General features: G+C 42.5%; 1 protein-coding gene across 1 annotated transcript; it reads left to right on the top strand.

Annotated features, from left to right (window-relative positions):
• Positions 1–6,639: 6,639 nt before the first annotated feature.
• On the top strand, positions 6,640–27,892 carry cntnap1 (contactin associated protein 1). The gene is made up of 24 exons (XM_069714775.1): positions 6,640–7,453; positions 11,748–11,849; positions 12,815–13,008; positions 13,302–13,455; positions 13,772–13,975; positions 14,729–14,913; positions 15,020–15,169; positions 15,337–15,598; positions 15,855–16,004; positions 16,092–16,266; positions 16,648–16,754; positions 16,874–16,996; positions 17,345–17,548; positions 17,647–17,803; positions 17,889–18,016; positions 18,120–18,293; positions 18,415–18,633; positions 18,742–18,981; positions 19,072–19,311; positions 19,413–19,540; positions 19,983–20,076; positions 20,190–20,420; positions 20,504–20,548; positions 23,047–27,892. The coding sequence occupies exons 1-24, from the start codon at positions 7,393–7,395 to the stop codon at positions 23,244–23,246; spliced, it is 3,927 nt and encodes a 1,308-aa protein (XP_069570876.1). The 5' UTR covers positions 6,640–7,392; the 3' UTR covers positions 23,247–27,892.
• The last annotated feature ends 25 nt before the right edge of the window (positions 27,893–27,917 follow it).

A 27,917-nucleotide genomic window follows, 5' to 3' on the forward strand; every position in this document is an offset into this window, starting at 1 on the left:
TTGATAAAGATCAATAATCAAGCAGAGCAGACAAACAACCAGGAGAGCTACAGCTACAACTCGTAGAATAGACACAACAAATGACAATACAAACAAATAGCTGAGATATGCCCTCATATTGTCTGGTATTTTCACATCAAAGACGAGAAAAAGAACAGATAAGATTCCTCCAGGCGCTCAATACATCCTCTGAATTCTAGTTAACAATTTAACAGCCAGTCAAGTTAGTGCTGCTTAATTGTTGTAAATTCCCCTTAATTCTAGAGAAACTCTGTGTATTATTACATACTGGAGGCTGTCTAAACTCAAATGATTTATGATTAACTTGTGGTTTGTGGGGCTGGGCTGTTACTGGTTGTGGTACTGTAGGTTAAACACTGCGAGTGTTAGAGCGAGGCAAAAGATAACGTATTGACAGTTAGGGAGGCCGGGCAGAGAGCCAGAGTCCTTCAGCTATTTTTAGGATGCTGAGTGTGTGAAAATATGCTGAATGCAGAATTGATGACACATTGCCAAAATCTGAACCTGCGTTGGATTAGTGGTGTCTGTGTATGCTTGCAATGCAACATGTGCAAAATGTACTTTGGCGCAGAAGCACGGATATGCACATGCATCCGATGCAAAAAAATGCAAAACTGAGTGCATACAGAGTGTACATTTGAACAATGTGTTGATTGGTGTTCACCATGGAGAGCTACAGAGAGATGGACATGTCAGAAGGATTTGCAGAATGGCTGGAAACAGTTTGTGAAAGAGTCTAGCCCCGTGTGTCTGTGCTCGGTCTTGCTCTCGCTTCCTGTGTTTAGATATCAGCCTTGAGAGCAGCTCTCACCAGTACAAGCAGTATAATTACTGATTATGGAAAAAGTGCCCACTGCTTTACCTCAGTCTGGGCAACAGCCCTTCACAGAGCAACTGAGTAAACTATGATTCCTTTGGTCTAATTTACAAGTATGTATCCGGGTGTCTTTACAAAGAAACCCACCCAAAAACAGAATTATGTACTCCTATGATCTTCCACACTTCAAAAAAATAATGTAAACATAAACTCTCGAAGTTCACTTTCTGGATAATTTTATTGTTTGAAGTTTTACACTTTAAATAGTCTGGTTCAAAAGTTTAAAGATGTCAAGTCTTGGATTCATAGTTGATAGTTTAGCTTGAGAGAAAGAAGGTGGAGTCTTCAAGACATTTTCATTTAATTCAAACAGTTCAAATTAGAGAGAGAGAGAGAGAGAGACGCAGAGAGAGCAGAGTCTGGTACTAAACTAAAGTGAATATTGCAATGGTTGCAATGTAATTCATTCACTTTATAAATTCATGTCTAGAAAGTCTTTGCATTACGGTGATGTAGACTTTTATTTATATTTTCCTTTGATTGAAGTGTCGTCATTAACCCACACAACAATTGTGTATTTTGTTTCTTTGAATCCTGCATTAATTGTAGCACAGTATCAGTTAGTCTAGTCTGTTTGAATCTTTCTTAGTTTTAGTCTGTGTTTGGGAAACTGTGTGTTACTACATAAACTGTGAGTGCATGTGTGTGTCTGCCCGTGTGCTGTCTCATGTTTCTTTCAGGACTCGATCCAGGCTGTTGCTAGGTGCCGTGACCTCTAAGAGCAACATTCACGGATGGAGAGGGTGAACTCTGCACGAGGAGCAGGGCTGTATTTTATTTCTGCTCCTCCCCCCAACAATCCCAAACACACACTGTATACCACACACTTCCCGTGGGCCTGGCCTATGGCTAGAGTTGTTCACTAATGGTTCATCAAGGGTAACAATATCCATTCTGATCACTAATAATGATCTCTCACTCTCTGTTAACCAGGTAGAAGCATAGGAGTCTCTGACCTTGAGAGGGAGGATGTTTTAGTCTCTTTCACCCATGGTGCAGATTTTAGTATTAAACACTTCCTACACTACATGCTGTAAGAAATACACCCCACCCCTCCAATCCCACCCCTTCCCCTTACAGACTATGAGTTGACTGGGGCCCAGCATTGAGGGGACAAGCTGTTCTGTAACCTTACTGCCAAAAGGTACTTTACTGGAGCTCAACTCCAAGGAACTGAGCCGGGGAAAGGAAGGACACAGTTTGCATGTCTTGCCAGACATCTCAGAGTGTGTGCGTGCATAGCGAAGCGTATTGTAGGAAGGGCTCAGCAGAACTTTTAAGAAAAGCAGACCGTAAGAATTAGCCATGGCCTTGTTCTAATTATTGGCGTATTTCTGTGTCCTTTTTTCAGTCAAACGTGAAGTGACCCATTCAGCTGAACACAAACACACCAAAACATCGCTGCTTATCCAATATGACTACCTTCATACTTTGCCACTTGACGTAACCCTTTTCATCGCCACTGTTCATCCTCCCAGCTGCAACTGTCTTTCGTTACAGTCAGTAGTTCACTTCAAACAAAGCCCAAGGCAGAGCAACAAAAGAGAAAAAGACAGTGGGCAAACAAACTGGAAAGCAGACTAAATAACTGCGACTTGTTTGCTGCGTGACAGAAACACAGTGTAGTGGTGTGTGTGTGTGTGTCACTGGCTGTGGCTACGCATTTGTGTGTATGTGAACCTCTGTTTGTGTGCATGTGTGTGCTCGTGTTGGTAGCAAACATCAGAAACAAAAGTGTCTCAGCTGCATCTCCAGTAGGCCACAGCTGTAGTTGATATCTAAACTTAATGCAGGTGTCTCTGCTGCTGTCTTTGTGGAGCTGTCGTTGTGTGTACACTGTTTCCACCGGGCTGTGTCTCCTCTGTATATAAATCAACTTGTAGGTGTGTGTGTGTTCATTAACACTGGGTCTGTGTGCGTATGACGATGGCTCAGTGACAGAAAACGGCATCCTGACTTATTTTAAACACAAGCATCACTTGTTTGTTTGAACAGAGTCAAATGATTAAAGCTCAGGTGCTCAGAGAACAAGCAGACATGCAAGAATAACCTCTTCAGAGAAATGGTGGAAACTGAAGAGAAGGGAAATGTGCTCTCCTATTCTGATCTCCTACTGCTATGTCTTTTATATTTGCTACACTGCACAGAGATCATTAAAACAACAATAATCTATATTTTTATCAGTAAAACTATCTTAAAATAATAAGATTACAAAACAGGGAAGTACAAATCTCTGAAACACTAAAAACAACAGGTAAAACAGGCTCAAAAAGGGAACAAAGTAAGTTTTTAAAGATGTTATTGATTTGGCCTGAGCTGCTCAGGCACAAACCTCCAATGATGCAGCCTCCAGAGCCCCAGTCAGCACAGTTAATGTGGGACATATCGGAATGATCAGGAGATCCTTTGTCTTTGGATCTTAAGACAGGACTACAACTCCTGGGACTCACTCACAAACTGTATCTGGTAGCAGGTGATGTGAGCAACGCTACATACTTGTAAACAAAGAAAGATACAGAGATAAAAGGATGGACTATTTTATTTATTTATTTTTAAAGTGGTTGTAAAATACAATTTGATGTGAAGTATAACTTAAACAGGTTGGTAAATACTTATTTTTCTTTCTTGCCAAGAGTAAGATGAGACAATCAATACCGCTCTTATGCCAGTGTGATAAATATGATTCTGCCACCAGCTGCCAGTTAGTGTTGCTTTTAGCACAAAGACTGGACACAGAGGCACCAGTCTGGTTCTGTCCACAGGTAACCGATCTCCCCCTACCAGCACCCCTAAAGCTCACTAATCACTCCCCAAAATATGGTGAACTGTGTTTTTTTACACTTCAGTGCTTGTACAGATTAAACAAAGCACATTACTGAGCTTTAGAAGTCCTACATGTGGTAGACGGATTCTGTTGCCTTTGGACCGAGCCGGAGTAACTGTTTCCCCCCGTTTTCAGTCTACTCGCCAAGCTAAGCTAACTGGGCACAGCTAATGATTTATTGTACAGTCTACAGTCAGAGTATCAATCTCCTTTTCTAACTAACATAATCCTCTAAATTGTCACTTGGTTTGCAAACATTTACTTCACCCCCAGTCTGTGAAATAAATTGAGTTGATTAGTCTGTCTTCTATGAAGTGTGACTGGTCGAACAGGTTTCAGCAGCTGTCTCAGACACACCAGTTGAACCAACATTGGGGGGCGGGGGGCTTAGAGGTGGGACACCAGTTTGCACATCCCCTGCTGGGTTTATTTTCAACTGGATTGGCCCTCCTCAGCAGGAGGTCATACCGGTGTATGGACGCCTGAGAGCCGGCCTGTTTTAATAGCTCTGTTTACAGCAGTTTACCCACCAGTATGCAGGGACATCAGGTTCCCATAGGTGGTTACCAAAATAAACACCTGTCTCATCAGAGTCCGACGAGAACGCAATCTTGCTGAATTCTCCGGTTTCTGGCGCACATTTTTAAACCAGCCGCTGTCAGCGTTATTTACTCCTGTTTTATGTTTGACACATCAGATACGTATAAATAAAGCCAGCGCTCGTCGTACGACACCTACACAAACTACTTCATCCATCTTATCAGCCATGATAACAGATCAGCAAAATTATCTCTCGGAAACATCTGGGATGGAGTCACAACTTGACCTTTGTTTGTGTGTGGGTGGGTTTAATGGTGTGTTTCTGTTTGTGAGAACATCTGATGGGTGTTTTCATGCTTCTACCCTTAGCACATGTCCTTTTCAGTGTAGAGTGGCACCCCTATGGAAAATACACACAGGGCTAATGGGGGCAGACCAAAATACAATCTGATCCCAAAAAAACAATCCCTGTGAGAAACAAGACCATCACGGGTCTCCAGTCCTCCACCTGTCAGTCGATTGTGCACGTGTGTTTTTAAAAGATAATAGAGGGAGACAGGAAGAACGGGACCTTTCAACAGGTGTTTGTTTGTGGTTACGTCAGTTTAAAGTGTCACAAAAAGGATTTTTTTAATTTTTTTTTTAAAGAAAATCCATGTATGTGCATATAATTGTGATTTCCCAGAGATAACTCTTTTAAATTGATCTGCTGCAGCCATTTAATAATACTCAAATATCATCCTCTCATTCATTTATCACTGACTGTATGGTTTTGTGCACATGCAACATCATTTAAGTAAAGTTAAGTAAGAAATAGGCTTAGAGAGAGTTGGACAACAGCTTACCTTTCAAGTCTTCAGTGCTGCCATGAAGAGAGAAACAGAGATCCAAGTCTGAGCTTTATCTGACATCTAGTGGTGAGTTATGTGGCAAACTGCAGGTTTGGTTTGACTCCTCCCTGAGGCTGCTGCTGCTTCATCCTTCCTGTAAAATACTAATTTAGTTTAAATGCACATGAAAGAGAGTGATGAGTCATACTGTGCAGATTAAGTTAATTACTCTTTTTCTCCCTGATTTCTGTACCAATGCTTTCCTCATACAACTTAATTTATCCTGTCAAGCTGTTTAATTACATTTGATTTCTCATAGATGAATGTGACATAAAATATGAGTCTAAAAAAAATAATAATAACAATGACACTATTCATATGTTGGCAGAAGCACTGTAACTTTAAGAGCGAGTTTGTACTAGAAAGACTGAGACATATTTCTAGAAATTATGCTTCTGGTTGCTTTTCTTAATCGCAATTTGTCACATCTGAAATCCATTTTTTTTTTTTTTTTATCCAGATGAGAGGTTTAACCCCAGCCAGATCATATTAGGTCTCCTCTATACTGGTCGCTATGGTTACCACAAGGTCAAATGTAAAAGGTCATTAGGGAAACAGATGGCAAACCAGCTAAACAACAATCCTCACATTTAAGCTACAGTTAGTGTCGCTGTATGAGAGGGAGGGTGTGCACGCGTCTGTATGTTTTTCTTTTATTCTTATGTTTACACTTATGTTGAAGAAATAAAATAATCCTCTTTGCTTGCTGCTTTACCTTTAATTAGGTAAAAGTTTACTGCATTATGAACTTGATACAAACATATTTGAATTCCAAAAATTGGCAAAATGTGGCATCAAACTTCAGTTGAGACTCCCTGAAACAAATCATCCGAGATGAAATGATATGCATTACTGGACATTAATGATCTTAAAACCTCTCTTGAATACCCAGGGCCCTCTAGGAATAAAATGATTTCCACTGATTGAGATAGATTAGTTCACCAAATTATTTTCATACTTGTGTCGTGCCAGTTAAATAAATACTCAAACAGCGCCCGGGGCCCATGCGCAGCCAGTTTCCTCTGCTGATTTGATGTCCTACTTTACTCTCCCATGTCATTTTCTCCTGTTTGCCATTGTCTTCTATCTACAGACATAATTCTACACTCCGATGATATTTCAAGGGGGAAACCAGTGACAGGGAGCTTACGAACTAACAATCTGATTTGATTGAAAACACTGTAAATCCCACACTGGCCCAGCCATTCAATCTCACTTCATCACAGACACGCTGCCGTCCCATAAACCTACTTCTTAATCCTAAAGCCTTTTTATTTTGTGGTCAGTGTGCTACAAATTGCCACAAATCCCTCTCTGCCTCGGTTTCACCCAGCCCCCACGCCATTGTGAGTGTGTATGTCTGCAGGGATGAGTCTGAGTTCAGGCACAGCTGGCATCCTCATCCTGTAACCTGCTCTGCTTTGGGCATATATGCGAATGCCTTGGGATCAACTGCCTGGACGAAGTCAGACGGACAACCAGCTGAGCTGTGCAGCCTGCTGGTCTGATGTCATTCTCTGCTTATGAAGGATGTTAAGGACCTCCTTTCTATTTTTGGAATAAGTTCAGAACTGCTTTCCTGGAGAGAAAGACTTTTTAACCACCACCTCACCAACGCAGTGCCCACTTGGACAGTTGGCAGCCATGAAAACTGTGCCAAAGGAGGACAGGAGATGCATGGGCCAACGAAACAAGGAATAAATCTCTTTGATCATTGACGATCCAGCCCTGGTGGAAAACTCATCTTTTGGATCACAATACTGTTTTAGGGATTGAAGTCTACTCGTATTATTCTCATTTGCTGGAAATTCCGTTTGCAGAGGAGTTAAAAAGTTTTTTTTTCCCCCTTCCTCCCATCCAGTCTCCTCTGCCTCGGAAATTTCAGACTCCTGCGGAAGAGACGCAACAGAACCTCACTCCCACCTGGCCTAAAAGCACGCTGCTAATTCAACACATCTACAAATGTGTCGAAAGAGCCACAGCATTGCATGACTGTCATGTAAAGATAAAACGATTTAAAGGATATAAAAGAAGAAGTGCGCGCTCTCGGCGAAGCGCAGCATCTGCACCAGCATCCGATGCGCGTCCCCGACCCGGTAGAGGCTGCCCGAGATCCCGGGAAGAGGAGTTGGGAGCTGTGCGAGTTAAAGTTGGGCTAAAGGGGGGTGAGAGAATGCTGCAGAACAATCTACGATCTAATTAACATATGCCTATACGGAGAAACGTGTACTAAGTGAAGGATGACTTGCAAAATACTGAGCACATGCCTCTTGTTTTTGGGTTTTCAACACTGCTCATCACGTAAGTCTTGTGAAACAGCAATTGTTCATATATTATCGTTTGCTAGAATGTTATTAAAATATTTCAAGATGTTCATTATCTGCAGATTGTTTAGTATAGGATCATATGCTGAGAAAAAGTGGCAGGATAATATAGCCTAATAAGTGAAAAATACCAATGGACTGAGAAAAATTTAACCGGAAATGTTGGGATGCTTGAAGGGCAACACACGCTGCGATAAAAAAAAAAAAAAAAAACCAGACATAGTGGTCAAACCCAGATTATTTCATTTGCGTGGCTTGTTCTGTTTATTAAAATGTCAAAGCATTGGTTTGTCTGATAACGCAAAAAAGTGTGGAAGCAAATTGCGTCGGTCCTGCAGGAGTTGCACACGGTGATCCCCTCCGCACAGGACTGTCTGCATTGCAGTGCTTTCTCGCCGGCAGCACGCAAGTTTTCTGCAGCGTGCGGGCTCAACTCTACTTCTTTTCAAAGCACGAATCAGTTTTTTGGGGGTTGTTTCTAGTGTAGCCTAATAATTGCCCGATCGTATCGATAGTGTGTGTTGTTGTTGTGTTGCTGAAAATGCGTTGAACACATTTTCTCAGTGGCGGTTGAGGCAGCAGGGCTCAGCCTCCCGGCCGGGACCAGCCCACTGCAGTACTTTTTTGTTGTTGTTTTTTTGGGAACCCTGCGTCCCCATCACCTGGCCTTAAAACCCTGCATGCTGCTGGCACCTGACGGGGAATTCATAAACAATGCAAAGACCGCTGAAGCAGCCATGCGGTGGATTTACTTGGAGCGAGGTGGGGATATGTTTGGGGCTAAAATTGGGTTCGCTAAAAAGGCGCTGCACCCATTCATGACAGAGCTTGTGTGCATACCAATACGCTTTACGTATGATGTCAATGTCACGACGCACTCAGAGGATCTTAATTGTTACCTAAACCCCATACAGAGCATTGCATGACTCAGGGAAGATTAAAGAGATGTCATGTGACTCCTTGAGTTTGGAATGGGGAATTTACAGGGAACAGACAACAGCCATAACTGGTGGTAAACACAGCATATCATTTATTGTATTAGGACAGAAATTGAGATTACCTTTATAATATTTCAGTGAAACTAAAGCTTGTGTGCTCTGTAAAAGCATAAGTGGATCCAACTAAGATACATATTAGGCTAAATTTTTCTGAGCAGGGAAATAACGTTCCCATCTGTGTACTGTGCTGTTGCTGTTATGATTTGTGGTATTTTTGAAAAAAAACATATGATGCCATGCTGCCTGCTGATTGTGAGGACTCGCATTACATGTTGTGCTGGGAAGTTGGTACCCTTGCTATATTAAAGCAGGAATGAGTGGGAGAGACCATGATGCATGTTTGAGAGCCTTATTGATCACTGCATACCTAACCAGTAAGTAGAGGCCTGTAAGGCTGGTAAAAGTTCTTGTTGATACTTTATTGCATGAGGATATGGACATTGTAACCGTGCCAGATCAAAATGGAGCCACAGATCCCGAAGCACTGTAAACCAACCCCGGGTGGAGCTGACACTCGCTCTCTGAGGGGCTTGTGTGTTTGAATCAGGATGGCGTGACACGTGCATACATCTGAAGTTTCTGCTGTGTGCGTTCTGTCACGGTTAGCAGCCCAAGCAGAAGGGGACTGACTGTTTGGTCCATGTGAGGGGAATTGTTAACTAGAGAAGGAGCTGCTCTGTGCTTTTGGACAAAATAATGCAGCTCTTTCAGATCTGAAATTAAGTCTGAATATGACTCAGATTTTCTGCATGGTTTGTTGTCTTCATCCTGGACAGCAGTCAGACCCCACCCACCGTGATGCCTGCCTGGGTTTGAATCATTTATTAAACCCCCTTTAACAGAACATGATATATTGTATGCTGTTATTTTTCGTATGTTTTTATTTTTTGGATGAGACTTGCGTTCATAGACACATCTTCACTCGAACAATGCTGCTTTCTGAATGCTCAGCTGCCATGCATGATTGTCCAATAACAGCCGTAGGAGGTGCCTCTCTGCATACTGTAACCAACGGTAATGATATGTCAGTCCAGACAGGCCAGCCTACACTTGTAGCAGACTGATGATTCAGCAGGAGTGGTGCTAGTGCTCCACACAGCCACACTGTTCCCTACACCCCCTTAATGATAAATGGAGAGAGAGCCTACTCTGTGTGGTGCAGAGAAGGGGGGAGTCGGAGTCGGAAGAGGGTTGGGGTGCAGGATCAGAAAGAGAAGGGTGAAAACCTGGTGGCTGGATCCACGGCACAGGCTTCAGGTACACTTTAACTGCTGCAACATGACAACGCCCGCTTGGGTAGAGGGAGGCAGCGTGCGACAGAACTAAAAAAATAGAAAGATGATGATGATGAGGAAGAGTATGAGGTAACAGGATGCAATGAAAGTGAGAAAGAGAGGATGATTTTTAGAGTTGGGATGGAGATAAAAGGAGAGGAGTCAGAGTGAGAGAGAGAGGAAGCGTGACAGTGAAGAGGTAGGGGTGTGGAGTGCGTGACAGGCTCGATTTGAGGAGGAGCTTAGTGGCCTGGGTTAACCTGCTGCAGTCTGGCATGGAGATACTCTTCACATTTAAAGTCAAACTTCTCTCTCTTTGCTACTAATTGAGGAATTAAAAAAAAAAAATCAATACTCCTTAACCTTTAGCAGCAAACAAGCTTTGCTGGCGTAATTGTGTATTTGTGTGAATGGACATTTGAGCAGTGCATCGCTGGAAAACATCTCTACAGTGCAGTAATGTACTGATGCAGCACTGTTATTGATTATCTGCAGCTTAGCCGTGACTTTCTGTGCAAGGAAGATGTCAGAATGGAGACAGAGGCAGAAAGTCAAGGTCATATTTCTCTCGCTCAGCACATTTCTTCCACCTGAGTGTGCAGCGTGTCCTTGCATGAAAGGTGACATGTTTTGTAAATAGAATATTCTCGTCTAACTCATGCAGATGAGGTGGAAAATGGTGCATGTATATGCTGTAAATGGCCAGCAGGTTTCATGTGACAATAGGCGTCTAATTCCTCATTCATATTTCTTCACTGTAAGGTCCGTGCTGATCACAGTCTGTTCCTCTTCAAAGTCACTTTAAATCTGAGGCTATGCTGCACTCTTCCTCATCCAGCTACAGCCTGCATACTAATTCTGCTCATGTTTTCTGTCGCTAGCCACAGTCTACTTCGCTTTTCCTACGCTCCATGACCTCTGTGATTGTAAGAACAGGACTTACAATGCCAGAACTCATGTTTGCCAGTAAACAACGCCAACTGTTTAGAGAGGATTATACCGTTAAAAGAGGAAGGTCAGATTGGAGCTGCTTTGGTTTAAATTTTTTCAGTGATAGCTGGACAAACACAGATCAAAACATTCGATTTTTTTTTTTTGTATGTATACCTGCTTTCTCCTTCAAATAAAACCCTACCCGTCTATCTATATTAAATCTCTGGGCACCATACTTTGGCACTTAAAATGAGACAGTGTTTCTCTCGCAGCTTGAGGTGAGGGCAGCGGACGTTTATCCACAGCTGTGGCAGAAGCAAGATTAGGTAGAATTATGGGCTGGGGAGAGAGCCTGAACAGATGGGTGATGCTGCTATCAGTCTCATAACTACAAGCAGAATAGCAACTCACCATGAGAAAGACACACTCGTAATTTGATTCTGACTCTCACACCCACAATAATCTTTTTTTTCTCAATAAATTATATATAAATATATAATATGCAAGCATCAACAGGCTCTCTGTTTCTGCAGCACCGAACAACACAAGACCAGATCTATTTTTGTCTTCTTTTGAAGAAGAGAGGTTATGTAACTGCATGACATTTACAATTGTTTATCCCTGAGAGATGCATATTCAGTAGCTGTTTGTCTCTTGTTTTACCGCTAAGATGCAAGGATGGCTCACTCTCCGCGTAGACGTCAGGACAGTCGATTAGATTCGGGAGTTCTGGTCCACCTGCTTATAAGGAGGCCATTTAGAGACTGTGGTTCACTGTGAAATATGAACCTTTACTCTTTCTTTCTGTATACTTTAACCGGTAAAAAAAACTAAATGCATCTGTGCTATACTTTAAAGTTAATTGAATTGATCCGGTCTAATGTGTATTTTTGTCTGGCACAAGCATGCACTGACATCTAATTAAACTCCAGAGGGTGTTTTCTTATCAGGCTGTGCAGCCCTGCCCATCTTTGTGATCCAGAACTGTGAAATTTTGAATGCTGCATAATGAGAAGTTTCTTTTTAGTAACACCTGACCTCTGTGTCCTTCATATTGTCACTACAGGAGAATGTGTCGATCCACTCATGTCTGGGCTCTACGCCTCCTCCTTCCTGGCCTCTTCCAGATATAACTTTCTGTACTCTGCTAATTTTGCCAAATTGTATGGTAAGTTTTTGCTTGTTATGTACAGTTCATCTCTAATTTTATGCCATCACCTTTCGGATCTAACACACAGCAGACATTTAAACTTATCTGCAAATCAAGAGTGCAACTAATAACATCAATGATGGCTCTGTTCCATTTAGTTGCACCCATAAAGCAAGCCGGTGTGCCAGTAATCACAGTGCATTGTAACGTCAAAAAGGAGTAGAACCATTATGAATGATATTATTCACACTAGCATTATAGATGTCAATAAGCCTGCCATGACTCCACGTTTCATAATGTGAAGGGGGCCACACATAGTGATGCACCTGTGGAGAATTATTAACTGTATCTGCAGCTCTCTATTGCTTTATGGAGCTTCATAGCAACATTCTGCTCACTGTTTTGCTGTTTTCAGTGAAGAAAGCTCCTAAAAATGAATGTAAACTACCTGCTCAGCACCAAATGTACAGCAGACAAAATAAGCTACTAGCAGGTGAAAATAGTGGAGGATTTATCAGCTAGAGGGACTTATTTCCACCAGGAGTTGAAAGGACCGAAAACAGAACGAAGAGGAGGTGAATATTGGATCAGGTTGACAGAAGCTATCTTCAAGAAAATGCTAATGTTGGTCTGTCACAGCCGGATGTTTAGATAAGCAAGGGTTTGATAACAAGGTCACCATGTCAATTTAAAAGGTGTCAATTGTTGTGCTTACAAGCAGTGTTTGCTACCCTAGCCATTAATGGGAAATTAAGGCGAATCTGTGAAATGTTAAGTGCTTGTCGAATTCCAGACATTATAACAGTAGGTCAGCTGTAAATTTCATGCTCAATAAAGTTTGACCCAAATTCAAAATGACTGCATTAAGATAGAAGTCAGAGTTAAGTAAGATCTGTGAGGTCACAACTGCTTTGGCCGTGATTTTAATCCTTGACAAACTGTATGTCACTCCAAAATCCAACTTTAATCTTTCTCCCCCTCAGGCAGCAGTGGTTGGTCACCTTCCCCGAGGGACAGACAGCCGTGGCTGCAGGTAGACCTGGGCAGGAAGTATCGGCTGGTGGCCATCGCCACCCAGGGGACCTTCAACTCCTATGATTGGGTCACCAAGTACACGCTGCTCTATGGAGACCGACCCGACTCCTGGACGCCGTACATCATGAAAGGAGGCAACTCTGTAGGTGTCACTGAGCCAGAACGCTCGGGTTGGGATGAGGACCATAACAGGGATGAGTCGAGGATTAACTAGTCAGAAGTAATCTTTATAGCCGGTTTTGGATTCAGTGGGTGTTCTATTATATCCATTGTCACTGGCACTGAAACAAAGACAACCCAGCATATTATCTCTCTCCACACTGACAAAGCTAATCTCATCATCAGTTCATCTCCAGTCTCTTAATAAGGCGTTAACACCATTGCAGTGGCTCAATAACTCTCTCCACTCTCTTTCCCTGTCTCATCTGTTTTCAGACGATGCCCGGTAACTGGAATTATTATCAGGTGAAGAGGAATGTCTTCCATTACGCCTTTACTGCTAAACACATTCGCCTGCTGCCTCTGGCGTGGAACACGGAGAACGGAGGGAAGATTGGTGTGAGGCTGGAGCTGTTTGGCTGCTCTTATGGTAAAAATGACTGATGGGGGGGATTTACTGATTCTGAGTCACATCCAGGGACAGTCCCAGTGCTGAGTCATATTTGACAATATGCCACTAAATCTAAGTGCCAGATATGCTACGGTATGTTCCCAGTAGTATAGGTCCCAGTGTCCCCTGATTCATTCTAATGAACTTCAAACACCAGCTAAAAATGCCAAACACATCCGAGGATCTCATAATCCTTAAATATACATATTACATAAAACATCCTGAGCAGTATTTTATATCTAAATCCTCTGCAGTTATGTTAGTATGAGTGAATCCAGCTTGAAATCTGTTTCAGATTCCTACGTGCTTCAGTACAATGGGGACGACTCCGTGGTCTACATGTACCCGGAGAAAAGGTCCCGGACCCTGCACGATCACATTGCCATAAACTTTAAGACTCTGGAGCAGGATGGTCTGCTGCTGCACAGCGAGGGGATTCAAGGAGACCTCTTCACCGTGGAGCTGAAGAAAGGCCGTCTTTACCTGCACATCAGCCTTGGTACGGCCTGAATAGAAATTTTGAAACTCATGGAAGGGACGTTGTTTTTGGCCGGGCTCTGCTTTAGTTCTTTGCAGTGATTGTAGTCTGCAAACCCCAGATTGGCTAATCTGAGTGGCCGGATCAATCAGCGACTACTGGAGTGTGACAAGGTTGAAGTCAAGTAATTCCAACAATGCCAGCAGCTATAGAACCAGATAAAGCGATTACGAACAGTTTTAGCAAAGCTAGCAAATATGGAGGAATTGTAACCTGAGAAGGAACAATGCCTAAAATAAAGAAAAAGTTTACTATAAGCCATTTCCTAACGAGGTGTTGCACTCTGCTCTCATTTGGGGAGGGTCTCAGAGAGCTTGGTGAGTTCCCACACAACACCATGTCATATGGTGGTCAAATTGATTAAAGGCTCCTCCAATAGAGGTCTACGCCCATTATGATGCCACAAATAAAAACAATCCCCAGTAAAGTGTAGCCAGACTAATATATTCAGGCTGTGTTGTTATAGCCGGTAAAGAAAATAAAAATGACAATGACATCCATCTCAGAGAAAAGCAGACTTTTCAGAGTCTGGAAATAAAGACAAATCGTGTGGGTGGAGATCTCGGTATGGATGGTTGGGTTATTGACCGGAGTTTCACAGTTCCTTTGATGTGAAAGATGCTGCATTTTCTCTCAGTTTTATATTATTTATCGCAGATCGTAGCTTTTGTTTTTATGTTTGATTTCCTTCTGTGGTTGCTCTCGGTTTTTCAGGAAGCAGCAATGTACACAAAGTTGATGGTCGAACTACGCTGACCGCCGGCAGCCTTCTCGATAACCTACACTGGCACTATGTCACTATCAAGCGCTATGGTCGACAGGTGAACTTCACAGTGGACAGTCAGACAGTGACAGCTATCTGTAAAGGAGAGTTTACTTATCTGGATCTAGACACACAGGTAACTCGGTATCTGTAATAATTATCCTCCTTTGATGACATAAATATTGTGGGATGATGCTCTTGGCTAATGAAGGTAACTGAATATCTTAATACGTGTCACTTAGATGTATGTAGGAGGAGTAATTGAGAAAAACTTGCCCCACCTGCCGACCACACCGAATTTCCGCGGCTGCCTAGAAAATGTCTTCATCAACGGCATCAACATCATCAACATGGCCAAGAGAGAAGAACCTGAAATCCGCATACCACAAAAGGTAAGGCTTTACAAAAACTAACACATTAAACAACAATACTACAAGACAAAGAGAGTACTTGCAATTTTATCTAATTATTGTATCTGTTTCATGCCCACAGTGCAATCACAATCACTGGAAATGGTCTCACCATGACTAACAAGATCTAATTTATTTTTTCTATCTAGAAAAAGATGCATTATGCCTGCCGTGACATTCTGCTCAAACCGATGACCTTCGCCGGGCCGAACAACTACCTGCAGGTGCCGGGCTTCTTTCGGAGGCCTCGCATGTTTGTCAAGTTCAAGTTCCGCTCATGGGACTACACGGGGCTGCTGATGTTCACGCGCTTCGCTGATGACCTGGGAGCTCTTGAGCTGGGTCTGAGCGAGGGACAGATCAACGTCACTATTTTCCAACCCGGCAAGAAGAAACTCCAGTTTGCTGCAGGTGGAGCTTTTGGGAGCTTTTGGAACATGCGATACTCTTTGCTTCTTGCAACTGACTGTTTGCAAAACGTTAGCTGCACAATATCTGGAAACGGAGTAGGTGTAGCTTTTCTTGTAGTCCCAAGCACATCGTTTGATCATGTGTAGGAATCCAAAAGGTTGCTAAACTACGACTGGACGGTCCCTGTTCAGAGGCAGGCGTTAGCTAACAACTGTATGAGCTCTCTTCTGCTCTCATGCTTTGTCTTGCTCTTCAGGATACCGGCTAAATGACGGTTACTGGCACACGGTGGACTTGGCAGCCAGAGACAACCTGCTGACTCTCACCATCGATGAGGAGGAGGGCTCGCCACTAAAGATCACCAACCCTTTCACCATTCGAACAGGGGACCGCTACTTTTTTGGAGGTGAGGCGACGACTTGAACAACAAAATGATCACATAGCCCAAATCTGTACTCTTTAAGTTGTATAACATTTGCTTTCCTGCTCTCAGGTTGTCCAAAAACCAACAACACGATAAGGAGGTGTGAGACCAAGCTGAATCGCTTCCATGGCTGCATGCAGCATATCTTCATAGACAATGAGCAACTTGATATTGACATTATTCTGCAGCGACAGTGGGGGCGATATGCTGAGCTCTTGTTAGGAACCTGTGGGATCACTGACAGGTAGGAAATACACTGGGTACCATGTGCAAACATGACTGATTCAGATTGATTAAAAAAAAAGACTAATGCAGCACTGCAATGATGATTTACTATGGTATGTCATACTGACTCATTTATCATGTGTAGTGAAATCTCATTATGATGTTTGTGGTCGGTATGGGGCTGAATTATAGTGAGGGATCATTTCCTTCGAGGTGGTGGCATTCAATAATAAATTCCTACCCATAAACCCTGCCCAAAGACTCTCAATATGAAACAAATATCTCAGAGAAAGGAAATTAAACAAATATCTCAGAGAAAGGAAATGAAACTGACAATTACCTATGTTTCTTGCTTTTGTGATATAAAAAAACTCAGAGTAAGCATCTGTTTTATTTGCAGATGTAGCCCAAATCCGTGTGAACATGAAGGCAGATGCATCCAGTCCTGGGATGACTTCATCTGCCTGTGTGAGAACACGGGCTATAAAGGAGAAGTGTGTCACATGTGTAAGTCCTGGCTGATAATCTCATCACTGCAGCAAGTCTTTCTTTACAGTTAATTTCTCGCGGCCACCGCTATGCTTCTTCTCAATGATGACAAATTGATCATCTCCCTCCTCGAACAGCGGTTTATAAAGAGTCATGCGAGGCGTACCGACTCAGTGGCAAATATTGGTCTGGAAACTACACCATCGATCCTGATCTCAGCGGGCCGCTCAAACCATTTGAAGTGTACTGCAAAATGAAATGTAAGTAGTCAATAATAACATACAGCTTCATCAGTGTTTTCTGGATCATCTGTGGATTGTTCATGAAATGCTGGGAAACAACAAATCATGTTATTTTGTTCCAGGAATGAGAAGAGGGCACAGACATTTCATTAGAAATGAAAAAGATTGACATAACAAAATAGATCCAGCTGGTGCTGTGTTTGTGTCTGTGTGTGTTGGGGCTTCCTACCAGTACACTCTGTCCAAGCTTTCTGTGTCTATCCTCATGAGACGTTAAATTGCTTTTAATTTTTCTAAATCTTTTTCCCAATCTTCCTCTTTCAACATGTCCTGACTGTGACCTACATCTCTTATCCCTCTCTGCAGCGTATAAAGCTTGGACGGTGATCATGCATGACCGAGTCGATGGTACCAAGGTGACAGGGAGTTCAATAGACCGGCCGTATATAGGAGATGTCAACTACTGGAACGCCTCCTGGGATGAGGTCACCGCTCTTGCCAACACCTCGATGTACTGCGAGCAGTGGATCGACTACTCCTGCTATAAGTCCCGCCTCCTCAACACCCCCAGTGAGTGGGATGAGTCGAGGTTTCCTTCTAGTCATGAGCCGATAGTCAACAAGAAAGACAAAGATGATGAACACATGCAAATTTCTTTTTCAAAATAGACGGAAGACCTTTTGGTTACTGGATTGGTCGCAACAACGCGAGCCATTATTACTGGGGTGGAACGTTCAGAGAAGTCCAAAAATGTGGCTGCGCCATCAACCAAACCTGCACCGACCCCAAGTTTCAATGCAACTGTGATGCCGACTATAGACAATGGTGAAAGAAGGACACATTAAGCATGTTTATCTTATATCTCGCACACTTACATCAATGTTTGATCACCTCCTTTGTGGCTTTTCAGGTATTCAGATAAAGGCTACTTGGACTTCAGAGACCACCTGCCTGTGAGGAGGATGGTGGTCGGGGACACCAACAGGACCGGCTCGGAGGCGAAATTTACAATTGGGCCACTCCGCTGCCATGGCGACAGTGAGCTTAAATATTATGGGTTGTGCTGAAACATGTACTCAAAAAATAATCTTCAGTGTTGCAAAGGAGTTTTTTTTCAAAAATATTTCACTGTTTACCACAGGAAACATCTGGAACACCATCGCTTTCACCAAACCCACCTACATAACTTTCCCCACCTTGAAGCCTGGAACCACTATTGACATCTCCTTCCACTTCAAAACCTACGTAGGCAACTGTGTCTTCTTGGAGAACTCTGATGAACACCTCAAAAACTTCATAAGAGTAGAGCTCAACAGTGAGTGGATTCACCTGTTACCAGGAGTTTTTCTTATCATGCAACTGAAAGATTTATTTAAGAGTTAATGTACATTTCCTTTTTCATTATTTTACTTTCTATTTCTTCTTCTCTCTTCTAGCCACCCAAAATCTTGTGCTGATATTCATGGTTGGCGATGGCATCATTAATGTGACCCTAACCTCCCCTTTCCCTCTCAACGACAATGAGTGGCACTTTGTTCAGGCTGAGCTTAACGTGAAGTTGGCCCGGATCAAAGTCGACTATCAGCCTTGGGCTGTCAAACGCTTCCCAGGTCAGACCTTTGTCACCATGGACTTCACACATCCTCTGCTTGTAGGTAGGTGGCCTGAGGTAAACTTGGAAATGTTAAAGTTTAAAAATGCCATAAATTAAAAAGATGTAATATGCCCCAATAATATACTGATAAAAGTATCATCTGTCGCAGGTGCAGCCAACCGCACTCTGAGACCTTTCTTGGGGTGCCTTCGAGGTTTACGGGTGAACGGTGTTCCTCTCGATTTAGAGGGCAAAGTAAATGAAGAACAGGGTGTGAGGAGGAACTGCACGGGACAGTGTCTCAATGCTACCATACCGTGTCGAAACAGCGGCCAGTGTATGGAGGGATACGCTTCCTACACTTGTGACTGTAACAACACAGCTTTTGATGGTTTCTACTGCCATAAAGGTGAGTTCATGTCCCACATAAGTTTCTCTTCAGCTCTGCAAAAAATTACAAAACTACAAATGCTGATTCCACTGTGATTTTTTTCTTAAGACATTGGAGCTTACTTTGAGATTGGGTCATGGATGAGGTACAACATACGAAAAAAGCCCATATCGGATGAAGCAGCGTGGGCCAACTGGATCGACCCGCACTTTGACAATTTCAGCCTGGGCTATAATGACACGGCAGACGACATAGAGTTCAGTTTCAGCACTGTTAGCACGCCGGCTGTGCTGCTCTACATCAGCTCCTTCGTCCAGGACTACATCGCTATCATCCTCAAGATTGATGGTAGGAGAAGCTAAAAAAAAAAAAAAAATGTGTTTTCGCTGACAAATATTCATTTTTTTCAAGCATGAGTGCCTCGCAAATCTATTTCTTTTTTTTCTCAGGTAGTGTCGATCTGAGGTACAAGCTGGGCCTCATAACACACAAGTACCAGCTGACTCACCGAAACCTGGCGGACGGATACCCTCACTACGTGAACATAACCAGACACAATAGAACCATCAAAACACAGGTTCATGCTCTCACTGCTGCCGCTGTGTAAACTGTGATCTGTGGTTACTTTCAGCCGACTGACCTTTCCAAAGCAAAACCTAATTTTCCACAAGAAAACAGTGATCCATACACATCTGACATTTTGGGATTAGATTTAGGGTTAGAGAGGAAGATTGATACCTCTTCTATATCTGTAGCTATAACCAGCTGCTGGTTAGCTTAGTTTAGCATAAAGACTGGAAACAGAAAGCCTGTCTCTGAAGGAAAGAAAGTCTGCCTGCTAGCATCTCCTGGATAGATTTTGTTACCTTTGAACAGAGCCAGGTTGGTTGTTTCTCCCTGTTTCCGCTCTTTTAATGCTGGTGGTAGCTTCACATTCACTGTGCTAACATTTGGTAAGAGATGTATTGACTATTTCCTGTAAAGATAAGCTTTCATAACAATTTTTTCTCTTCTCAAAGGTGGATTACATGGAACCCATAGTGGAAAAGATAACTTTGGTGGAAGATGCCAGGTTTGACTCTCCGAAGTCCATGTTCATGGGCAGAGTTATGGGTAAAAGTCCTATTCAATAAGAATGTGCGATGTATTCATCTTGCAGCCAAGATTATTTATGAATGAAGCCGTACACTTGTATGATGTTTAATCTCTTGCGTCTTCTCCTTCAGAGGTTGGCGACATTGACTATGAGATCCAGAGGCACAACGCACCGGGCTTCATTGGCTGCATATCGGGGGTGAGATACAACGTCTACGCCCCTCTGAAGGCCCTCTTTCGTCCAAATGAAACGGACCCTCCAGTAAAGACACAAGGCTACGTCTCGGAGTCCAACTGTGGTGCCTTCCCTCCGGTCCTGGGTTATGTGCCATGGGAGGTGGACCCCTGGTTTACGACCATAGGTGAGTCCATAAAATTATGTATCAATCCATGGAGGGGAGTATTATTTTCTGTTCATTCACTTGACTATATCTCTCTCTTACAGAGTATTTTTATATCCATGATGACCTCGGTCTGTTTTGGATAACAGGTAAGATTAATTCTTTTTCTTCGATACTCTCTGATCAGACTTTGTCCTGAAGACAAAAATAATGCATATTTGCTTTCTTACTGACTTGTTTCATTCAAAAATAAGTCCAATATTGTGACATTTATTCTGTTTATTTTGAAGCTCCTCTCCCTTGTTTCCTCGCTGTCTCCCAACTGTCCCAGATGACGCAAATCAGCCGTTTGAAATTCTTTTTCCCCTTTTTCCTAAAATCCTCTAATCCTAAATTAGAGCAGGGTTGTCAGATTCTAACGCAATCTTTTGAGTGTTTATTCAAGCCTCCCACTGCAGGCGCAGTTTTATCACATGTGGGAGAAAAGCCAAAGAACATAAATGGAGCAAAGTAAACAGCCAGACAATTTTAATGCACTGTTATTATAGCCAAGATAATATTTGATTCTATTCAGGTGAGGTCGTATTATCTTCTTAATCGAGTTAAGTGTATCAGTAAAATCCATCTGAGAAAACTGACGGCTTTTGTATTTGCAGAAAATACTGTACCAGTTTATTTTAAAATGATCTGGCATCACCTCTAAATAATTTAAAAATGTATACTTGAAGCGGAAACAAATAATAATAATTTAATAGTCCATACAATTCATAGTACAACTGTGAATTGTACTTCCTTCCTATGTGTTATCGTAGATTTTATGTTAATGAACATATCTAACATGTGAGCCGATGTAATCCACGTGATAACGCTGCACCTTATTACAAGAGGACACGTTGAGTGGTGAGAGCAGATGAGCGGTCTGCAGCACAGCATTACAGATGATGGAGAAAAAATTAGAGCAGGTCCCCCTGATGAGCGGGAGAGGCTGGAGCCTCAGGATTAAACTGCAGCACAGAGACTCTGCGCTCCATCCCTGTCTGAGACCTTTACCGGATCAGCTATATTTAGTCTACACAGGCCCAGCTTACTGTTCATCATTGATAGATGCTCCAGCTTAATAGATCATTTTGCTTCAGAGACATTAGTGGAGGACATCATCATGTCATTACAGATTAGTGCACCATTCTGGCCTCCCATCAATGAGCCCCCGATATGAGACATGTTCCCTATTTGATTTCTTGCTCAGGATAAGAGGGCTGAGAAATTCTGACTGTTGTTTTAAATATGACTGATAGGATTCAATTTGCAGCTCTACCACCGAACGAATGTGTTTACAGTGATATTGAAGGCATATGTTTTGTTATGTTCGGTGCAGTATACCTTTCCCGGAGAAAAATAAGCACTGTATAATACCACATATTATAATTACATCAGCACCAGCACCAGTCTATTCTCTATATCCATTTACTGAGGATATGAACCTGAGGCGCAGAGACCTTTCCCATCATGCATCAACAGAAAGGCTAGAAAACTCTGTGGACATTTCACCATTTCATTAAACAGTGAACACCCTGACTGACAAACAAATACACATCTACAGGCAATATAATGTCTCCATTTCACCTGACCTCTATGTTTATGGACTGTGAGCAGAAACCAAAGCAAACACAGAGGGAACATTAAGACTACACACAGGAAGAACCAGGCCAGAGGCAGCTGTTCCAGCTGGAACTACTCAACAATAATCTTGGTTGTAGGTGCCAGAGCTCGCAGCCTCACAGTCACAGTCTTTCAAATTAACAGTCTCATAACAAATCTAGTTTGGATGTCATTTGCATTTGTAGCTAAAAGCTCCTATATGACTTTGACGGCTGGATTACAAGTCCATCTTCATATGAAATCTGAGCTGTAATCAGTCAAAGACAATGTAACTATTTCAAAATGCATCTGCCGGATATTAACCAAAACACGGAGAGCTGAGCACGTCGCTCCTATCTTCAGAAAAATCCACTGCTGGCCTGTAATTCCTCTAAATGAAGCCCGGCTCTACAGCATATGTCAGATAATGCTCTCAATTTACAAACCCAGCAGACCTCTCAGGTCGCAAGGCAGCTATCTGCTTCATGTCTTGAAAGCCTTGTCTAAATCTGGTGAGACAGCTTTCAATATTTATAAAGAAAAAACATGGACTAGCTTATTTGGCACTCTGAAACTTAGACTTGACCTGCAACGTTTTTAAGCATTTTAATAGAATCATTTCCTGTATTTTCATTTTATCATTATCATTGTAATTTAGTTTTTCTGGTCTTCTTTCTTTCCTTTCTCCATCGTTAATATCTGCTTTGCGTACTTTTTTCCTTTTGCCCTCTAAAGCTCTCGAACAAAAAGACTAAAAATGAAAATAACTTGGTAGTATGTGCAGTGAAATCATACCGAAACAGACAGATAAAAAGCACCTGTAGAGCCACAGAGTGTGCACTGTTGCAGAAATCCAAATCGCAGCAAATGCAAACAGTCTGTCTGATAAAACGGAATGATTTAGCACATTCAGTCAAACAGCATCTGCTCCTCATCAGTATTTTTAGGAGCGCCTCTACCCTCACTGTCTTGCAGATAAAGCTCTGACTGTGCTATTTTTATCCCTCAGTTATTGTCATCCTGGCATTGCTGCTGCTCTTCGGAGGCCTGTACAGCATCTACGTCTATGCGTACCAGCAGAAGGGCAGCTACCACACCAATGAACCCAAAAACCTGGAGTCTCCCAGCAGCTCCAGGCCACTGACCGAGACCCTGAGGAGAGAAAAAAAGAAGCTCCCAGAAATCGAAGAGGAGTACAGGAGCGGCTAGCATCACAGGACCTCTGGGACAACGGGTGGGGGCTTGACAGGGGGGAGGGTGGGGGCGGGGGGTTGGAGAGAGGGAAATAGCACTACAAAAACCACAAATACCTGTATTAAGTTTTTTAATTCTTTTGTTTTCTTTCTTTCTTTTTTTTTACATTTTGGTTTGTGTTTCTTTCCCCGGTTGAATGGGACATGATGCCTGGTGCTCTACATAGTACGTCCAGTATTTTGGTAAGCTCTAGTTTTGCTGGGTTTAAGGTTCACATCAAGCCCTGTGTTGCATGAGTAGCCAACAAGTCTCACACTGTGTTGCAGGGTGAAATACTGAAGTGCCTCATCTGAGCAAGCTTGATCTGAAGTAACTATAATAGCTTATTCAGATAGGGTTTAGATTAGACACTGTGGGAAAGGGACTTTAAGGGATGTTAAACTGGAACATCAGTTTTAAGTAATCCGACTTTTATTAACCGATTTCTGTTCTGAGCCATTTTTGAGACCGATGATCGCTCTCGATCGCTTCCTGTATAGATTTATCACCATCTAAAAAATTTACCTTTCGATGACAATCTCGCACGGAGCCGTTTTTTGACACCGTAGCTCATGATATGTTTTGGGTTTGACTAGTGAGCACATCTGCACGCTGGTGAATTACTTACTAGCGTAAAGAAAATCCATATCAAAGCTACAAAGCTGGTGTTCATGAATAAAAACTTAAAGAGAGAACACACTGACGAGCATGGAGCTTTGAGATGACACATATAAAGATTGTAAAAGGTATAGACGCTTCTATTTGTTGTATTGCAGCCTATAACAGTGCATTACCTATACAGAATGGCACGTGTAAGTGGTTCAGAAACGCCATAAGTGTCAGTAGATAGCAGCTTTGCCGATTACAGTATGCTCAGATTCATAACACATTCTCAACCACGGGGCTTTGGACATGAGAATGTGAGGATTTGAAGATACTCTGGGTGTGAGAGCTACAGCAGACTGGTGGTGTACTGCAGAAATAAAAAAACAAGTCAAGGTGAGGAAGCTAGCCATCGACAGAGTGATATATATATATAAACATCGAACAAAAAGTTTGGAAATTTGTATACCGTTGGAAAGCCTGTTAATTTCCCTTTTAAACGGTGCCCCATTTGTAAGGAACATGCATTTGTGGGATGAGCAGCACAGCTGAGTATGTGGGTGGCCATTCCATTCTCTCTACTCCCAAATTCTGGAGGTAGTCTCTGATGAACCCCGCTCTGTGGGGGCGAGCGTTGTCATCTTGGAGAATGGAGTTCGGTCCCAGACTGTGGAGAAATGGGATTGCCACTGGTTGCAGAATCTCATCTCGATATCTCTCTGCATTGAGATTGCCTCCAATGAAGACAAGCCTGGTTTTTCCAGTGATGGAGATGCCGCCCCATACCATCACACTGCCTCCACCAAAAGGTGTTACTCTTATCGGTGCAGCAATCAGCATAGCGTTCTCCCCGTCTTCTCCACACTTTGACCCTACGATCCAACTTCTGTAGGGAGAATCTGGACTCATCGCTGAACGTTCCTCCACATGTTCAGGTTCCAGTGCAGGTGTTGCCGACACCAGCGCAAACGGGCCTGACGGTGAAGGGCAGTCACGGCATGCCTCCTGGCAGCCCTATGAGCCCGGAGATTGGCTGCGTGCACTCTGTTCTGGATTGTCTGGGCTGTGTGCCATATCATCCTGCAAACCTTGACTGCAAATCTGTAGAAGACAGCCTACGGTTACTAAGTGCTGAAAGGGTGAGGAACCGGTCTTCTTGGGGTGTCGTCTTCTTGGGATGCCCACTTCGCGGTCTGTCTCTGACATCCCCCGTTTCATGGAACTTGGCCTTCAGTTTGGAGATGGTACTAGGGCTCACTCCAAATAATGCCGCAACTTCCTTTTGCGGAACACCAGCTTGAAGTTGCCCTATCGCACGGGCCTTATCAAGATCAGACAAACGTGGCATGCCGATTCTTGGAGCAGACACCAATTGACCACTGTAGCAGGACCCATGCTCACAGGTGCCGGCAATCAGGTGCCAAGCAGGGGGTACCGGAAGCTCAAAACAAGAGTCAATAGCAACAGCAGAATAAGCTGTTTGGCATTGGCAGAGAAGATTTGGCAAATTTTTCATGGGCACAACCCACATACTCAGCTGTGCTGCTCATCCCACAAATGCATGTTCCTTACAAATCGGGCACCGTTTAAAAGGGAAATAAACAGGCTTTCCAACGGTATAAAATGGATTGCCAAGAAGCATTGTTACAACAGAGAAATAATCTACCAAACACAAATTTCCAAACTTTTTGTTTGATGTCTATATATATATATCCAAGTTCTCACTCCTTCTGTCTTACTACTGGTTGCTTATATTACGATCGAGCTGCCAATAGTTTGGTGCTACGGAGTGTTTGACTCGGCAGACATCTCTAATGACAGATAAAAGAAGTACGACTTTCAGGGAACAGCCATAAGGCCATATGGGAAGCATACATATACAGTAAGCACTCACGCACACACACACAACATATGTACAGAGGACCACAAGAGTGTAAATCTTTTACTTCTAAGTCACACCGCTTGAATATTTTCGCCGTAGGACAGCAGGTGACCATGACGTCATCGCTTGCTGCTGCTTGTTTAGCTGCTTTCAGTGGAAAGTTGAAACTCCCACCTAAAGTCCAATAAAATGTCCTTCTTTCGGAGGAAGGGGACATTTCATTTGATGTGTGGTGCAACCAAAGCTTATAGTCATCGTCAATCACTCACTCACTCACTCACTGCAGCACTCCTTAACACTAAAGCACTATTGTGTAGATGAAAAAAGAATAGTAAAAAAAATTATATAAGGTAAGACATTTGTGACATATCAGCTATGCATATGTAGAGCATGAGCGCACTTCACAGTAACATGCAATGATATGAGCTTCTTTCAGCCACCAATGATGTTAATGTCTCAGTGTGTTGCAAATGCACAATAGCAAGTAGGATGTACTGAGTGTATACGTGAATATATGAATAATGTGTTAAGCGACTTTTATATTCCTATGGTTTATATAAAACAAGTAAAAAAAATAGTCGAAAGGAGTGCTTTGAATGTAAATCTTTTGACTGTGTATTGTATGAGCAGACGCTGCAATGAAGACCTGCTCTGGTGTTTTCACTGTAGACTGCTCAGCCCTGAAAGTAAAAATTATTCACGGTTGCTTTTTAGGATGCTCAGGATAAAGAAAGTACAGTACTTGTTCTCTGTAGAGTCCTCTAAACAAAACAACCCCTCAACATTGCTGGTTTTCTTCTGTTACAGACGGGCAGGACTGTGCAAAAAAAAAAAAAGAAAAAAAAAAGTTGTACAGTGACAGAATGTACAGCAGGTGAAAACACTGAAACTGTAAAGGCACGACTTGCAAATAGTGTATGAAGATGTACAGATTTGGCCAAAAAACCTGGCATTTACAGGCTATATTTTTAAGAATGTGCTGTGATAAGATGAATGGAAGTGCAAAAGTGAGCAAACCGAGTGAAACTGGTGGTTTGTGATCGATACAAAGAATGATTTGTGTTTTATGTTACATGGACAATCACCAGACAAAAGTTCATACGAGGCTCAAGACACTTGTGTCGAGTAGGCTTCGTTGGCTATTAGGAAAGAGTCGACTTATGTATTATTTAAATGTATACACCTCATTGTATTCACTGGTAAATGGACTATAAACATGCAGCCTAGCAGTGTCACATTATTGCAACTCACTCGTTAATTCATGTGTGGTCCCTGGAGCGTGTATTTGTGTGACTGACTGGATGTTTTACGTGTTTGTGTATTTATAGTTTGCCCACCGAGTTACGACCTAATGATGTTAAATTATGACAAATGTGCACTGATGCCAACTATCCAACTCACTTATTGTCGTGCATCAACAGTAGTACAGCGAGACAGACACGAAGTTTGGTGTTACTCAGTGTGGCCCCTCCTTGTGCAGGCATCAGGTGTTTGTAACATTGCAAGTACATTGAATGTGTGTAGAACTGGTCCTGGAGTGTGACACCATCCTGCGTCATGATGGAGGCGAGGATGTGGGTAAAATGGCCAGTAGAGGGAGTCAGTCAATAGCATGTAGTTAGCTCAGACAGGGTATCTGCTGACTCCTTAAAAATGTGAGACATACTGAACGCTATTTTAATGCTTCTTTCTTGTTGAAATCTAAGATTAACATTGGAATTTACATGATAGAAAATCCTATATAAAAGAAGTTTAAATTTAAAGTAGGTTCAGATTTGCATGTAATTCCGCTTTACAGAGTTAAAGAGATTTTAGTACCTGCAAAGGCCTTAATAAATCTGCAGACACCCTTTCGACAGCGGCATCACGTACGAGATCTGATGATGAAGCACCAGAGTGAGGAGGAGGCCGGTTAGACAAGGTTTAGACTTCTCTGCACCGTCAAACTAAATCCTTCTGGAACAAGTACTAGAGACGATATTTACAGTTGTGTTTTTGATCACATTGACATTTAGGAGTTTTCTGTTCTTCTGTATGTGCTCGAGTTTGTTTTGTAATAATTTCACTGTAAATGTCCATTACTGTGTAAATCAAGGCAAATTCAAACTGTCATCTCAATAAAAGAAGCTTGAAGGAAGTTGTTGGTGTTTTATTTTCGATGG

Source organism: Brachyistius frenatus, unplaced genomic scaffold (genome assembly GCF_029030835.1).
Source record: "Brachyistius frenatus isolate BFR_SWC_R1_liver_20210118 unplaced genomic scaffold, ASM2903083v1 Contig_134, whole genome shotgun sequence".
NCBI lineage: Eukaryota > Metazoa > Chordata > Actinopteri > Embiotocidae > Brachyistius > Brachyistius frenatus.

Excerpts from the sequence above, each read along its gene's own strand:
- cntnap1 (XM_069714775.1), top strand. The coding sequence starts at position 7,393 with ATGACTTGCAAAATACTGAGCACATGCCTCTTGTTTTTGGGTTTTCAA. Across the intron at positions 13,009-13,301 it reads TCATGAAAGGAGGCAACTCT|ACGATGCCCGGTAACTGGAA; the intron begins GTAGGTGTCACT and ends ATCTGTTTTCAG. Across the intron at positions 16,005-16,091 it reads GGACCGCTACTTTTTTGGAG|GTTGTCCAAAAACCAACAAC; the intron begins GTGAGGCGACGA and ends TCCTGCTCTCAG.